Source organism: Siniperca chuatsi, linkage group LG5, assembly GCF_020085105.1.
Source record: "Siniperca chuatsi isolate FFG_IHB_CAS linkage group LG5, ASM2008510v1, whole genome shotgun sequence".
In the NCBI taxonomy this organism is placed as follows: Eukaryota; Metazoa; Chordata; class Actinopteri; order Centrarchiformes; family Sinipercidae; genus Siniperca; species Siniperca chuatsi.
Window position 1 is genome coordinate 20,498,221 of NC_058046.1, and position 16,477 is coordinate 20,514,697.

Here is a 16,477-nt window from a genome sequence, read left to right on the forward strand (position 1 = left end):
TGCAGCACTGACAGTTTTCAAACGTTCCCCTTTGTAGAAAACTTTAGAAAACTCGAATTTACTGTATTGACACGATGTTGACTTTTATGGTCGGGCCATCGCCTCAAATCACAGGATGACACTTCTGCCTTGTTTGCGATGCTTTCAAACAGAAAATACTCCATTGGTAGATATAAGTCTATGATGTCGGGTTATTATTAGTTGTGTTATTTTGTATTGCAGGATTGCAACTAATGAATGATTATTTAGTCTATGAAATGTAAAAGAAAATTGTGAAAACAATGTCTGTTACAATTTCTCAGCACCTAAGGTGATATCTTCAAATGTCTTGTTTGTCTGACTTACAGCCCCAAACCCAAAGATATTCAGTTTACAACGATATAAAACAGAGAAAAGCAGAATATTCTCACATTTGAAAGACTGGGACAAGTCAATTTTTTGCATTTTTGCTTGAAAAATTACAAACAATTGATCAATTATAATAATAGTTAACGATTATGTCAAATGACTAATCAATTAATCAATTGTTTCAGGCCTAAAGTGTTGTAAATTATCAGTCTGTTGTATAAACTAGCCATTATTCTACTTCATTTGTTTCTAATTTTCTACTACATGGTGGACAGGTGGAGGGAGCAACAAAACCTACTGGCTTAGTGAATCTCTTTAGTACATATGTCACTTTGACATATTGCTGCAACACAATTATCTCTCCGTGTTGATGCATCAAGTCATGTACACTTTGACATTTTCTAATAGGAACTAGAAAAATACACAACAAAAAATAAAATGAACCTAGAAACAATAGGTACATTGTTGAAAGTTACTGTACAATTTTAACAGTATTAGGATTTAAGGCGAATTTTCCCTTTAAGGTGGAACAACATGAGTGAAGTGGAAAATGATGCACTTCTGTGAAGTCATAAATCAACACCACCGTGTCCAACAAGAGCAGCTGAAAACAGACATCTTTATTTGAAAAAGATCCATTGGGTGTGTGAATCCAAAAGTTTCATAAGAGAGTCTGACAAACACTGGATCAGTGCTGATATTATAGGATACAAAAGCCTCTCAATCAATTTTTTTTAAATCTAAAGTGAACCAAAATTGTGGTTTTGAATTGTATACAGATTGCCACAGGATATCTGGATTGAATCTCTGGAATGGATATGGATGTGAAAAAAAAACCCAACTAATACTGAAGGCCAAGCATGTAGAGTTCATTGGAAACAGGTACAATGAGTGATGTTGACCATGACACGGAGAATGCATTGTGGAGAGATGTGCTCTACTTCCTGTTTGTGTCCTCACTGCCAACTTTGCCTCGGCCAAATGATTGGCAATAAATGCTTCTGCCAGAAGCGCAGAAAACATTCACTCCTAGAATAAACTCTTCATTTACTAATGAGCCAGTCAGTTTTATGGGGTTTTGGCTGATATGTGGAATTTAAGTGCTCTAATGTGCTCGGTAAAAATTGGATAAATAAGACTGACACAAATGGAAACTATGCCTGCTATTTCTTTGTTAACCAATATCTAACTGATGTCAAATTCATAAATTCACAGCTTACTGGGTTTGTAGACTACAAATACTCCTAAAGAAGCACAGTAAAGACATCTGAAACACATTTATTCTCATATATTGTCAAGACTGGATCAACAATGTGTTTCTGACTAAACTTAAAATAGTTAAATTAAATGGCTCAAACTTGCCAATTTGTAGTCTTGTAAGTATAAAGTTAGATAACAGTCCATCCTACACTAAGACACAAGGGATGTCACTGCTTCATTTGTCTAAACAAACAAAAACCTAAATGAATATATAAATAAAAACATAACAGAGGCCACATTTATGTTTTTTCCAATCAGCCAACAAGCAACCTGAACAGAGTTCCAGCAGTCAGAGGTGTGTGCTGCCCCCTAGTGGCTTCAATACAACACAACTATCTAATGAGGTTCAGTATGGCTGGTGAGGACTGACGATGTATCTTGCAGAGCAGCCACAAACACAAATGAAGAAGTGGTTTACAAACAATATATTGACTACTGGTATGTATTACAATAATTGAATAAATGTATTTTTTCTCTGGCGTCTTGTTGGTACATATTAAACAATTTTAAATAGAAATTGGAGGAATTTAAAGTCATTTTTATTTTGCATTTGAATGTTTATTAATACAAAAACCAGAAAAGTGTTGATATAGAATGACACAAAACATAAACATGAAAATCTGAGTCTGTAAATACCAGGGAACTAAAAAGGACATGCATTACGACTTAAAAACTTCCATCTTGATGCAACCACTTTGTATTTACATTGTATCTGTGATGGCAAAAACACACTGCTGTTGTAATTAAAAACAGAATAACTTATACACAGAAAACTGACAGTGACCAAAAATTATTTTTTCTTTTCTGTTAATCTAAGATTATAAGTAATGATACATTTCCAAAAACTTGTTCAGAACAAATGAATGAAAATCAAGTCATTTGTTTATTTTTTCCAAGATGGCAACAAACTAAAAACACAAATAACGGGAATATCCCACACACTTCCATAGTGTCTGAAATGATCTCCCCCCTGCAGACCTGAAGGCCTCTATCCTTCCGCCTCACTTTATAAACTGTTTGCCTTGGACATGAAGCTCTTCAAAGTTCCCCGCAGCTTCTGTACAGCAGCCTCATCCTCTTCTACAGCTTTAGAGCAGACACGCTGCACTCTGCTGTGCAGATCCTCCAGGCACTTCTGTTGTACAGGAACCACAGGAGTCAATGGGTTATATATTATTATATTACACATTAATCTATTAGAATTATATAAATACAGGTACAGATACAACATGAATAATGCTTCTACCAGACCAGTCATTACTGAGAATAAAAAAGAACATGTTAAATATGTTTGGATTAAGATAGCTATTATAGTGCATTGTTTAGCTTATCAGTGCCATTTTGCTATAATTTGTATTGTATTTTTCATACAATCAAATCTTTTCTGCATGGAAAGCCTCAACATATCAAGTCAATGATATGACATCTAAACCTCAGTGAAATAAATCTTCTAAATTTTTGTTTGTTGTACGTATGTTTGTTTGCTTGCGAGAACAAATTTACACTTTGTGTTTAGAGAAGTTTGTAGATGCCTACGCCATTTAAAATTTAATGTAATTTTCTTTCTGTCTTCTTCTTTGAAGTATGCCTGAGATATAGCTTCTTTTTTAAAGCATGAGTGACAGATGCAGAGTTGAAAGAAAGTTACCTCTGTAATGGACAAGTGGTTAGCAGCTGTGGTAAACACAGACGCAAGGTTGTTGGCTACTGTTCGTCTCTCCTCATTGGTCTCCTGCAGCACCAGGTGGTACCTGAAAAAGAGTCGGCCACAAGTGTTTTATGCTAAAACAAAAAATTCATCATTCAGATTGACAGAAATGTTAAAGCTCACGCATCAAGCCCCATTTAATGAATATCTTAATAAATGAGGCAGAGATATTAGGTTCAAAGGTTGATGTAATCTTTAAGACATAAATATTGCTGATAAATATATGTAATAGTCACTCACTGTTGTTGCGCTGCCTTCAGTTGTTGCACAGCTTCGTCATAACCATAATTAACCTTCTTCTCAAGAAGCTTACGATGGTTCTCTGCTGACTCCATCTCTTTTGCCCAATCCTGTTCCTCTCGGGCCAGCTCCTATACAGACACAAACACACAGGAAACTGTTGTCAGTACGTGTATGATGCAACTGTGCATTTTCTGTATGTCACCAATGTGTTCAAATGTTAACTCATTCCTGTTTTTCAGCTCAGAAGACAAATAGTTAAGTGCTGAACTGACACCAAAACAAATGCCATCATGTCTAAATTTGGTTAGGTCTGCTCCATGTGTGCCATTTGGTGGATGCCAAATGGTGCATGTAGTAATATGGAATTGCTACCAACATAAAACAGACTGAACTATATGGACTGTACCTGCATGTCAAAATCCAATCGTTCATCCAGCTTGCGAATCTGCTCTCTCAGCTGCTTCAGGTCATTGGACTTGTCCAAGATGTTAGAATTCACCTTAAAGACACGCGCACACAACCATTATAAATGCCGCACTAAAAAACTGTTGCTGCCTTTTCTAATATTCCAAATGTGATTTTAAAAAAGATGCGATGTGTCAGTACGGGAATAAGTTAATAGTGCAAAAATAATAACAATTGTGTTACCTGTTCACAAGACTCCTCGAGACTGAGTTTCATGTTGGCCAATCGACTGTTCTCCTCCTCCACATCACTGACCAGCTTTCTCAGGAGCATCTACAACACACAGCATAGATCAGAAATAGTACGCAGAATACCAAAATCATCATCACACAATAAACAATCCAATCTCCAACGGCCTACAATGTAGTAAAAAAATGTCCAAAGCTACAAATAACTGCATATGGAAGAAACCTAATCATTGGGATAGTAAGCTAGTCTTGTTTATACGGAATTTAATTAAAATTAAAGGATTAGCAGGAAGTACCTGTATCTGCGTTTTATGCTGAACCATGCTGCCGGGTCCACATTCAAACGGCCTGATCTCAAAATCGTGACCACAGGCGTTCTCTGCAGACAGTGGTATCAGCTTCAGTTTACGTGCCAGCTTGTGGTACTCTGCTAGCTTCAACTCCACCTGGGATAGAGGGTATCAACAGGACAGACACAGGAGGGGCAAGGAAACAAATCAAAAGGTCAAAATGTGTGCCACTGGATGAAAAACATCTTCTATTATCAAACTACACTGACTACAACTGGGTAGCAAAAAAACACTTATATAAAATATTATAGTTTAATCCCTCCCAAGAAGAAACTGATATCATGAATATTATATCAGAGTATGAGCATGATTCATATGTCACATACACCATCAAAACCAAATGCTACAACTCCTACTCCTCTTTGCATACATACTAGATGTGTATACAGTACCTTCTCTTTGACTTTGGCCAGAGCGATCTCTTCATTCCACTTGTGCTGTTCACCATCTTCAAGAGACTTGCTGAGACTGGAGATGGTCTGTTGGAGTTCCCTCTTTTCTCTGTTGATCCTCTCTACATCAGCTGGAGTAAACTTCTGGTTCTGCAGGAGGTGTTGCAGTTCATTTCGCTCATGTTTTAGAGAGTCCAGATGACTGACTGCAGAAGAACAGAGGAAAAAACATGATGAATATGGAATCCGAACCAATCCTCAATTCTGTTTGGAGACGTTCAAAGCTATTGTAGAAGACCCAATAAGCCCACTTGTGACCACATAACAGTTTATTTAAACACCCGGGTAACCATGTGCTAATTTGAACCTGAATACTGTTTAGTTACTACTAAAGAACTATGTTGCTTAGTGGGAGCCTTTTTTGCACTGAATAATTACTGGTTGACAGTAAGAGACTGAATGTTTGCACTCTGCACTGTTAGCAGTCTATAAAACACTGTAAAGTATGATCTCTTAATTAAAAACAGGAATATTAAATGTTTTTAAACAGGGACTCAAATTGAGAAAGTATCTCAGCTAAGACACAAGTCCAGTTAACCCATAACTAGAATCCTTATTATGTTGTTGCTGAGAATGCAGAGGACCAAGAAGAACTTGGAAATGTGTAATATGCACAGCTGTCTTTATGGTGACTGAATATTCAGATCCAGACATCATCAGATGCCCACAGGATAAGTGCGTCCTGCCAAAGAACTGGCTGACTGACATGGTTACATTGAACACTTTATTGCCCGTATGTACCAGTGGTCTCCAGCTCATCATTCAGTTCTGAAGATTTGTTCTCCAGGTTGGCTTTAAAGGACTCCAGGCTGCTTCGATAACTCTGGAGCTTCTTGAGGTCTGCCTGCAGCTTCACCCTTTCCATCCTCTTGGTCATTAGACGGTCCTGTCCAGGAGGAAGAGACAGACAATTATCTGTCTGATTTATTGTTGCTCACACTAAAGATGTTTCATATTACTCATAGAACTTATTACAGTCCAAAGGTTGAAAATATTTCAGCTACAGCTTGCACCTCCCAATAGTCATAAATATCTCCATTTCCTTTCCTTTTGAGCAGTGTTTTTTTTGTTTGTTTGTTTGACGATGCTCAGGTTTTCACCCTTTCCACTTAGAATTAATGCAATACAATTGCCCTCACTGTATACAACAAATGGTAAGGGAAATATCAAGATTTTAAAATCATAATCTAATCTGTACACATGGGGATGCGTCAATAGGAAAGTCTTCTGACCGTCTGGCTCTCCTTCTCCAGTCGTTCAACCTCATCACTGAGTATTCTGTGTTTCTCCTCCATCGCGGCCAGAAGGGCTTCATCAACGTTGTAAAGCTTCTCTGTGAAGACAAACACACACACACACTTCTTGTTGATTTTTCAATATGAATTTGTTGATTGGACTCTAATTTTTCCTTATAAAATATAAATTGAAACACAACTGAATTAAAATGATGCTTAAATATACATAGAAACCAATTCATTATTAAAAAAACAATTAATTTCATAGAGAGAAGCTGTGCTTACTTAGTTTATTGAGGAATGTTTCATCCTCATCCTCAAAAGTGTCATCACCCTGCATGAACTTGGAGTATGTCTCAGCTGTGAAGTCCAGGAAGAGCTGCACAGGAACAAAGTGAAAGAGAAGATTAAAAAAACAAAAACAAAGTTAGAGTACCCATATAATGTTCACTTCTGTTGAGGACGTTGACGCTGGTCAAAATACAGAGAGAACACTTGAATAGCTTTGTAATATACTGCATCAGTACAAAAACACATACTGTTAGTAACCATGTAACAAGAAGGTATTGTGTTTGATTCCAGCAAGAGATGTACAATATATCCTCTTGACATGTCTCTACATATACTTTTTTAGCAGTGGAGTGTTTGATGCTGTTTAAAGAAGTCAGAGTACCTTGTTAAACTCAGCCCCTTCCTCGATATTGTCACTGTCTTCACAGAAATCACTGAACAGCAGCTCCTGCTTACTCAAACTCCAGTTGATCTGAAACACAGAATAAGCACAAACACTGGTTTAAACTAATAAGTTTTTTTGCGTTTTTTGTTGCATTCTGCATCCTATGCAAATGAACCTGGTTTTAGATGAAAACGCTCCACTGTAATTCCTATTAAATAGTGTTGTTTGCTTCTCACCTTGACGTTATCAATTAGCCACATGAGAGCACCAAGGGCCTGAGGCCAGGTATGGGGAGCTCCAACAGAATACATTGAACACTTGGAGAGAACAAATGGATACCTTAAACCGGAAACAGGGAGAAAAATAAAGACAGTCAGCAATGTTTCTTAAACTATAGAAGAGGAGCCAACATGAAGGCTCACAACAAATGGTTAAGTTACTTACATGTACAGACTTCTTGTACTATGATTTTGCTATAAGCTGTAGCCTTTCTTAAAGATTTTCTCTCTATCGTTCTTTGTATTTTCTGTGATACCAATGTTTTTTTTATATTTTTATGAATGTTTTGTGCATTGTTTTATCCAGCCCCCATCCTTAAATTTCAGTGGTACTAAACTGCCTTTTGAATACACATAGCTAGGCTACCAAGTACCAAATATGCACTTAAGACTGTAGGGATACTAAATGAAACTAAGATATACTAATATATACAGTACAATACTTATTAATACTAAAAGATAGCATTTTACCTCAGAGCTTTTAGGATAGCTGGAACCTCCTCCTCAACTTTTGAGTTTGGCATCTCAAAGGTTGGGTCTAGCTGGCGGTAGATGAACTCAAACATCTTCACAAACTCCTTGGAAGAGGGAGACTGGAGGGTCTTGGCTGACAAAGTGCCTGGGTAACCCTGCTCTGTCAAGAACTTGAAAGATATAAGAAGGAATATCAAGCTGAACAGAGCTATGGATTCCCACTCATACTGACAAACACCTATACTACTTTTGTGCTGCAAGTGCAGGTAAAAAAAGAGGTTCAGCTATAATTCAATTCCACACTCCGTTAGATATTGGCAGCTAGATATTGGCTGCAATAAAAATATTTAATCAGTACTAATGTAATAATACAAATAAAAAATAAAATACAAACCTGATATCAGCCAATATTGATATTATGCTGATATAGTGGTGAAGCTATCAAAGTAGAACCAAAGGTGCTGGAGCTTTGCAACAAAGCACAACCAGGTAAAATATATAACGTAAGCCCTTCAGACCTTTGTGTGGTAAATGTGTTTATCACACAAACACAGACAAAGGGGTGTTGCATTAATACTCAGCAGTTCAATGAAATGAGGTGTATGTTACTGTCTGCCACAGTGACTTTTTGGATACAACCACTATGTGGCACTAAAGTCACAGATTTTCGTATCTCCCACAGTGGGTTTAATGTATTTAACATAAAGGGTGTAGCAATGTTAAAACAGACAAACCTTTCTGTGTGTATATACATTACATAGACTGAGAAATAAAGTGTTTTTACCTCATGCAGCTGTCTGATACATTGCTGAACAAAGGATTTATCATGCAGCGGTCTGGCGTCTTTGATCTTCTCAGTTCCTCCAAACCCTGACATGATGCTGTTACGTGGCATGCTGGCTCCACTAGTCCTGCAGTCAAAATATTAACATACAACCACAATATCAAATATCAATTTTGTTAATTTAAGGAAATATAACAGTTTCATTTCATTTGCATCTAAATAATTGCGTTGTGGAAATGTATTAATGGAAAAACAAAAGACACTCATTAGATTAGTAATTTACAATGAATTTGACTGATTTTACCTTGAGTAAGATAATCAACTCTTCTAATTTACTTTCAGTACCTTTTACCACATTTGTGACACTGGTTTAAATCAAGTAAGTAACTAAAGGCTCAGTCAGCTGAGGTTTTCACAGAGGTATTATTCTCTCTGGGGTCATATTCACAGGATACTTACATACAGAAGTTTTCTTATACACTGTGTAAGGTAAAGACTATACATTTTCATTACTTTACTTCATCTTACTACCACTGTAATTGTTCTGGTACAATCTGTGTTAGATTTTATTGATGTATATACAAAATATTCTGTATGTTCTCAGTCTTTTATAGTTGTTTTTACACATCTATGTGAAAAACATTGTAATGCAATTTTGTACATTTCTGAAATATTATTCACTTACCGGGGACCAAAGAAGCTGGTCCGTCTTTCAGAGGTCACAGACTGTGGTTTAGGTATGTTGAGCTTTCCAAATGAAGGCTGTTTACTGTCAAAAAAAATTAAAACAATCGATGCGTTCCACTTGTTGACATTTGAACAAGCTGCCACTAATCCAATCTTAATCTTTCTTCACTAGGTCATCACATGTTCACAAATAATGTTTCTACATATCAGCCCATGACAAACATAAGTAGAAGTCCAAACTATGAAGCCCCTAATGAATTAAATAATGCCCTGGTGTTTGTGCCCCAGTTTGTCATTACACATATAGAAAATTGCTTGAAACTACACCCAAAATCTTTTTCTGTCTACAGTATAGTCTAAACTAAGCTATCTCTATGTCATATTTTAGATACAACCCCTTATTAGAAGCAGTCACAGAGTAACGTGTATGATTGTTGTGTGGGTGTGGTTGATATTAGGTTATACCAACCACAAATGTGTTTAATACAAGAGTGGACTCTGTACGTGGCATTCAATTACTTAAAAGTTACTTTAAACCAACCTCTGAGGTGTTGTATACACCATGCTCATCCTGTTGCTGTCTTGCACTCGCATAGGCAGCTCCGATGGTCTGCTACCTGTTGCTCGACTCATCCTTCCGCTGGACACGAGTTATTACGAAAAAGAAACAGATGCTGTTTATTAACGTTTTTCTACTGTTTAACAAAATCTCCCAAAATACATAAAACTGCATATTAGTGCATGTTGGCTACATTTTGTAATATTCAGTAGATATGGTCACGGCTAGCTAACGTTAACGTAGTCTGTCAGAATCTCAGTGTAACGTTATGCTATGCAGTAACGTTAGCTTAGCTAACTAGCGATGTAACGTTAGCTACTCATCCAGTGACCCAACTAGACAGAACTCAACACGCCGACTTAATCGTTTTCTAGCTAAATCGTTTTTTGCAAGTAAGGTGACGTGAAGTAATCATTACGGTTGGTAACATCGTTTAAATTAACGGTAGCTAGCGTTAGCTAACTCTGGCCAATGTTAAGCCACAATAAGGGCGACTGGCTGCGCTGGAAATATCTTCAAGTTACCAAAACCATTACATTTTGTCAGAATGTTGTTTGCTGATTATTTTCAGTTATACAAAATAACGTTAAGTGGTTTTCTATCGAGTTAAAGACGTACCGCTCCATAGTTCGTAGGTGGAGAGCTAATGTTTACAAAATTAATCGAACATCGAACGGACGAAATTGTAAACCCCGCCAAAACAATACAAAAATACCGGATGAAAGTGACATCACCAGAGTACGGAGAGTCATTTGGTCCAAGATGGCTTCGTAACGCGCTCTACAAATAATACGACTTGTCCACAGTCTCTCTCTCTCTCGCTCGCTCTCTCATACACACACGCACACAGTCTCATTATAAAAGAAAGTCTGGAGGAAGAGCAGTCCAAGATTACACTTCTGTTTAGCAGGTAAAAGCTTTTAACTCGTATGTCATTTTGAAGGTGATCTAAAAAACACTATGAGGGGAAAAATAGGTTAATTACTTCACCCACTGAGTTGCATCAATTGAATTTAAAATGCTGGGTAAGTCCTCTTGCAAAATACAGTCTTTTCTATTGTACTATGACTGTTATAGTCTTAAATGTGTCACTGGTGATCATACTGTCTTGTATACAAAATACAGCTGGTATAAAAATGAAAATGAAACAACACGTTAGGTCTTCCACAGCGGTGTAGGCTGATTCTCAAAAAGGGAACAATTTGTTCCAAAAAACCCTGCAGTTGTGATTAGTATATTCAAATACTATAGAAACAATTAAAACCATAAATTATGACCATACTTTTTTGTTTGTTTTGAAATCTATGTACAGAAATACGAATAAAAAGGGTTGTCTGGCATAATTTTTTTTTGGCTTTCTCCCTCTTGTGTAAATTATCAACCCTCTTAGTCCTTTCGGGCCTGTCTGTGCTTTAGCAGTATCCAGGTCCTATACTTTTCTTCATTTGCAAAATGAAAAGATCAGATTAACACTTTCAGCAGACAAGTGACAAAGAGAAGTAGAAAATTTATTGCAGTATTTGTTCCACCGAAAGGGTATCAATCCCCTTTCCTCTTATTACTAGGGTGACCTAATACAACAAAATCTACATTTACAAAATATCCTCCTGCAATAGGCCACATATACTGCATGCGTAGTTCGAAATAGAATAAATTATATTCAGAGGACTCTGCCATTGTACAGCATGGACAAATAAAAGTGAACAAAAATAAAAATTCTTCTTTTTTTTTTCTTTTTTTCTTCTTTTTCCTTCAAATATCTAAAAGCTAAAAGGAAAAACCATCAGGGTGCTAATAGTATAATAAACTCCAAAAACACTTTAATAAGAACATCAAAAAGACTAATTTCCAACATTCACTTAAGGTTTTATTCTTTTTTTTTTTACAGCTTTTTTGTCTTCAGAGATATAAACATTTTAGTTTTTTGTTGTGTTAAACTATGATACAGTGGGAGTAGAAATGAGCGACTAGAATCTGCTGCACAACAGCGAAGGAGCTCCCACAACAATGTTGACAAAACATTTCCCTCCAGGTCTCTATTCTGATAGCCTTTTTAAGGGATAATTTGGGTGAATTATTCCTTTAATGCCTTCTGGATTCTATCCTCTGCACTTGTACACAAACAAAACATGAGCAGTCCCTCTAATATAATAAGTCTTATGTTTTGTGTCATTTTCATTTTTGCAAGAATAACTCATGTAAAAGTATGTAGTGTCAAATATTCTTGCTCTCTTGTGTTTTCTTACAAAAATGAGGAAGGAGAGGAGGAGGGTAGGAATCCAGTGAAGTTTGGCTGTGTCGTTGGAGGTGGCAGGTTGAGGAGGAGGAGGAGGAGCAGGGAAGAGGAGGATTTTGATAAAGTAGAAATGGAGCAGGGGGACCAAAAAAAAAAAAAGAAATGAAAGAAAATAAAAAGGGAAAAAAAAACACCACACGGGAGCCATTAGCTAGCCCCTCCTTCCCGCGCTGCATACAGTGAGCGTAAAGTCTGTACTACTTTGTTGCTCAGTTTGTGGTTGCTGGTCAAGGCAATCTTCTTGTAAATGATGTCCGACTCCTTAATAGTGTCCACCCAAGGCACCTGTTTGCGGCCATCGCGTTTCTTGGCCTCTGCCCAGGGCCCCGAGTAGGAGCCGGCCATCCAGTGGATGCTGTATCCAATGGAGGTCTTCTGGATGACTCGAGCTATTTGCGGCCGGTCCTTGTATTTGGGGCAGCAGAGGGCAATCACATCCATGGCCTCCACTGTCTCACTCATACGGCCGGGGTCCGAGGAGTCACCTGCTCGCCTTGACCTTCGAGAGGACTGCAGAGAAGACAAAAAAAGAAAAAAGGTTGCACTATTTTTCGACACATTTTGAAATTTTATTTTATAAATGGTGTGTGTATCTATTTCTCTCACCCCTGGGGTCCTTTCGTCGCCATCACTATCATCGTCATCTGTCTCTGGTCCTGCCTGATTACGTGGACTCGGTCCTGACAAGGGGCCGGAACCTCCCAGTAGGGCGTTTATGGCTTTGTTTCTGATGTTAGCGCTGGCAGACGCTTCTCCCTCCTCATCCTCCTCGTCTGGGTCCAGATGTTCCATAAGAACCTTGAACTGTGCCGAGTGAAAAGACAAGAAACTAACTTTGAGACATAAGTTTCACCCTCCGCAGCAGTTAAACATCGACCTCTAAGAACCAAATGTGAAAGAACAGAGTTGTAACCACTGCAAACTAAGGGGATTTGAATGATTTGAAGGGCAAAACTCTTTGAGTAGATGTGGGAACACATATCCAACATTGGCCAGAAAAACAAAATGTGTACACTTAAATAAACAAGTGGAGTCTTCCATTACAACTAGATTTATATGAAGCTGCCATGCTCTTCAGACAAATGAAATTGAAATGAAAGCTCTTGGAAGCAAAACTGAGCTGGTCACACCATTCAGATCAAGCCAGTTGGGCCAGCTACTGTAGGTTATCCTGAGCAGATACAATACAGATATAAGGCTGGGTCATGCTGCAGAGTATCTGCTCTTTACTTGTGTGAGGGTAGAGCGGGCCATGGCATTAAGATGATACTGCCTAAATCAAGCCAGTGGAGCCAGCCACAGCAGTTCAGCCTAAGCAGATACAATGTAGATATAAGGCCAGGTGAAGCCCTTAGGAGTTAAAGATAGCTTAAAGGTACATTAAAGGTACTTTCTGCAGATAATTAGAACATTTTATTTAAATGCTGATGTAAGTAACTGGTGAGAGGACAGAAAATAATACAACCTAAAAACCAGTGAAAGATTAACTGACAATCAGTGATGTACATTAAACACTGGAAATGAACCCTATTCTGATACAGCTTCATTACTTACATCTAGGTACTGTCTGACTATCCGCCTCTTGACATCGTTTGTCAGAGTGGCGTGAGCCATGTTGTTGGAGATGAAGTCAATGGTTTGTCGTGGGTGGAAGTGAACGTTGTTTTTTCTGTTCACTGCCTTATCGTACACCTTGGCTGACTCTGTTGGAGAGTACTTCTGAATTTTACTGTTGGAAGACAAAAAATGTTTTAAGTTACAGAGGTCATGGGATTACCAATGTGGTTGAAGGTCTGAATTGGTTAAAATAATCCACACTGAAAAATGTAGGTTTATTCAATTAGATAAAGGCTGTATAGAAATAAAGATTATATGGATCGTACCTATCAGAGAATCCATACTGGTTCTTCAGATGCTGTTTGAGCACCAGAAGCAACAGGATGCCTTGAACAGCATTAGCAAAGTCCAAGAGACCTGTGGGATTGTCTGGGAGGAGCCTCATTACTTTGTCTACATCCTCCAAATCCAAATCATCCAGATCAGACTCTGACTCTGAACTGTCTGCAACAGGTTTTCTGGCCTTTTTAGGCCTCCGTACCACATCGTCATCACTGTTGCTGTTTTCTTCATCATCACTCCTGGGAGAATCGCAGTTCATCTTTTCCTCTTCATCCTCCCCATCCGACATGTTCTTCCACTCCTTCTTTACCTTCTTCTCTTTATGCCTCGGCTCCTTTAGCAGAAGCTAAAGGAGAAAATCCATAAAAATCCATATAAATAATTATTACTGTTAAAACAAACAAACAAAAAAAAAAACACCTTTCTTTTTCAACCCCACTGAGGAGACATATGGGGAGGTATAAGCATTTTACATGCAAGCTACTTTCAAAAAAATGCTGTCCTACCTCTTTGAAGGTTTGCAACAAGTTGCTGCCAGAAACAGACAGGGTGATGTCTATGTGGTGCATGATGAAGAGAGGCTCCTCCTGGCTCTGGTATGGGAAACAGGCAAGGTTGTCGGCTATGAACAGCAGCATGTTTACTTCCATCTTCTGCAGAAAGAAAGAAAAGAGGGGAAGATCATGACCGAGAATCAGTGTCTGGTACAAACTGACATTGCAGGGTTCGCTTATTAGAATTTTAACTATTCATACATGGTCAAAAATAACCTAGTCTTGTTAAATTTGCAAGACAGGTAAATAATGGGATCCAACATATATCAACTCCACAGTGTTTGTCGTCTCTATAAAAGGTATTGCTTTAAAATCAATGGTGTTGTCTGTAAGAGTCATATAAAACACTTTTTATTACACTTCTTGCCAAGACACACTGCTGGCAAATGTGAATAAAGCCTTTCACTTGGCATGCAGTTAATAAGGAAACACCACTTTACACTGAGCAGTGCCAAGACGTGTTAAGATGAGCAGAGGTTTACTCACAGCACTGTCATCGAAGAGGTTCAGCAGTGAGATGAGGAAAGCCCTTCGGTGCTGCCGGTTCCCCCGGATCATAGTAAAGAGGTGGGAGCAGAGTGCTGAGTGGGTCTCGTCCTGCCTGAAACCTCTTATGATGGTCTTACGAGACGATTCGATGGCCTGCTGCAAATTGTACGACATCTTCATCCCAGCAACTGCCTTCATCTGTGAAGGAATATGTTGAAAGAGAAGTGTTACAAACATAGCATTTCAGACAACTGTTGCGACAGCTGCTGCTATGGGAATGTGCCAATAAAATAATGAGACTAAAATTCATGTTGCAATATTTCTCCAGCACTACAAAAGTTCCATCTATATTGGGAAAAAAAGGAAAAACTACTGTATATAGAAACTGGCTGATTCATTTAATATGCGTAATCCTAGAGTTGGTCTACTGGGCATCAATGGAGGAATACAATTATACCACAAAGCAATGCATGCAGTAAAGCAGCTATGGCACATGATTGAAGTGATTGGCAACTGTTTAATATAATTGCCTTTATTATGTGATAATGGCATGGTCACGCTCTCAGACCTCAGTTTATTTAATATATCTTAAAATCACATCAATATAAGGGTCATCTTGCACATTCTATCACAGTTGTTAACATGTTGCTGGATGACTGATTGTCTCTTCATTCTCTGCTGAAGGATATTAGGGGAGCACTGAAAGACTAAATTGGAATTTCTTATGCAGGTAAAAATGGCATAACCATCTTAAGTCATTGAGTAACAAGACGAGCCATAATTTTGAAACATGACAACTCTGAACACCAACTCACATGGATGAATCCTGTGTACTTTTTGTCAATCTCCACCAGCTGCTGGTCGGCTTTGTTCCTCATGCTGGGCTCTGGGTCTGTTCCCATTGCAATGAGGTAGGGTACACACTGCACAGACGGGACAGAAAAGGTGTTACGTTCACATGCACATGTTTATAGTTCTGTTGATCGAACAAAGAGAAGTTTAAATGGAAGTAAATGAGGGTTTAACTATACTACAGCATGTGAAATAATAGATATTGGTTATTTTTAGAATTATTTTTAGGCTTTAAGATGCTAACACACAAAACATCTTCAGAAAGAAAATCACTGGTTGTGTGGATATAAACATAAAAATAAATTGTTTGATATTGATATCACATTTATATATCTCCTAAATATACAAGCCCAATTCTATGACAAAGATGTGTTATTAAAATGGGACTTTATTATGTATCACTTACTGGAGGTGGGGTGGTTTGACAAGCTTACCTGTACAGGATGGATGAGTCCCTGGTTGAGTGTGAGAGCTATGACGTTGAGAGCAAAGTGCCGTACACTGGATTGGGTGTGGAAGAACGCCTCCAACACCTGCTTTAGATAAAGCTGCATAATGGAGCTGCTCATCCCTGAAGAGATGTCTCCCATCTCCTTTAGATCCTCCTGTTTGGACAGTTTCTTCCCTGCAAGGACACACAATATTATGTGTGAATTATGTTGATCCTATTACTATTTATT

At 38.0% G+C, this 16,477-nt stretch overlaps 2 protein-coding genes across 6 annotated transcripts in view; both read right to left on the minus strand.

Moving 5' to 3' along the window:
* Positions 1–2,125: 2,125 nt before the first annotated feature.
* Positions 2,126–10,482, minus strand: ndc80 (NDC80 kinetochore complex component). The gene is made up of 17 exons (XM_044195472.1): positions 10,326–10,482; positions 9,690–9,788; positions 9,147–9,230; positions 8,462–8,588; positions 7,675–7,847; positions 7,162–7,264; positions 6,923–7,012; positions 6,535–6,628; positions 6,247–6,347; positions 5,756–5,900; positions 4,955–5,160; positions 4,509–4,658; positions 4,208–4,297; positions 3,966–4,058; positions 3,557–3,687; positions 3,257–3,359; positions 2,126–2,743 (listed from the first exon to the last, which is right to left on the minus strand). The coding sequence occupies exons 1-17, from the start codon at positions 10,331–10,333 to the stop codon at positions 2,615–2,617; spliced, it is 1,926 nt and encodes a 641-aa protein (XP_044051407.1). The 5' UTR covers positions 10,334–10,482; the 3' UTR covers positions 2,126–2,614.
* Positions 10,483–11,194: 712 nt separating this feature from the next.
* The window catches only part of nipbla (NIPBL cohesin loading factor a), a 30,501-nt gene continuing 25,218 nt past the window's right edge, over positions 11,195–16,477 (minus strand). For all 5 annotated transcript variants that reach the window (XM_044195471.1, XM_044195470.1, XM_044195467.1 and 2 more), the window contains 8 exons: positions 16,232–16,422; positions 15,761–15,868; positions 14,943–15,143; positions 14,409–14,555; positions 13,887–14,248; positions 13,558–13,732; positions 12,610–12,807; positions 11,195–12,513 (listed from right to left, as the gene is read on the minus strand). In XM_044195471.1, the coding sequence (XP_044051406.1) occupies positions 12,151–12,513; positions 12,610–12,807; positions 13,558–13,732; positions 13,887–14,248; positions 14,409–14,555; positions 14,943–15,143; positions 15,761–15,868; positions 16,232–16,422 (1,745 nt within the window). In that variant the 3' untranslated portion in view covers positions 11,195–12,150. The remainder of the gene's footprint in view (positions 12,514–12,609; positions 12,808–13,557; positions 13,733–13,886; positions 14,249–14,408; positions 14,556–14,942; positions 15,144–15,760; positions 15,869–16,231; positions 16,423–16,477) is intronic.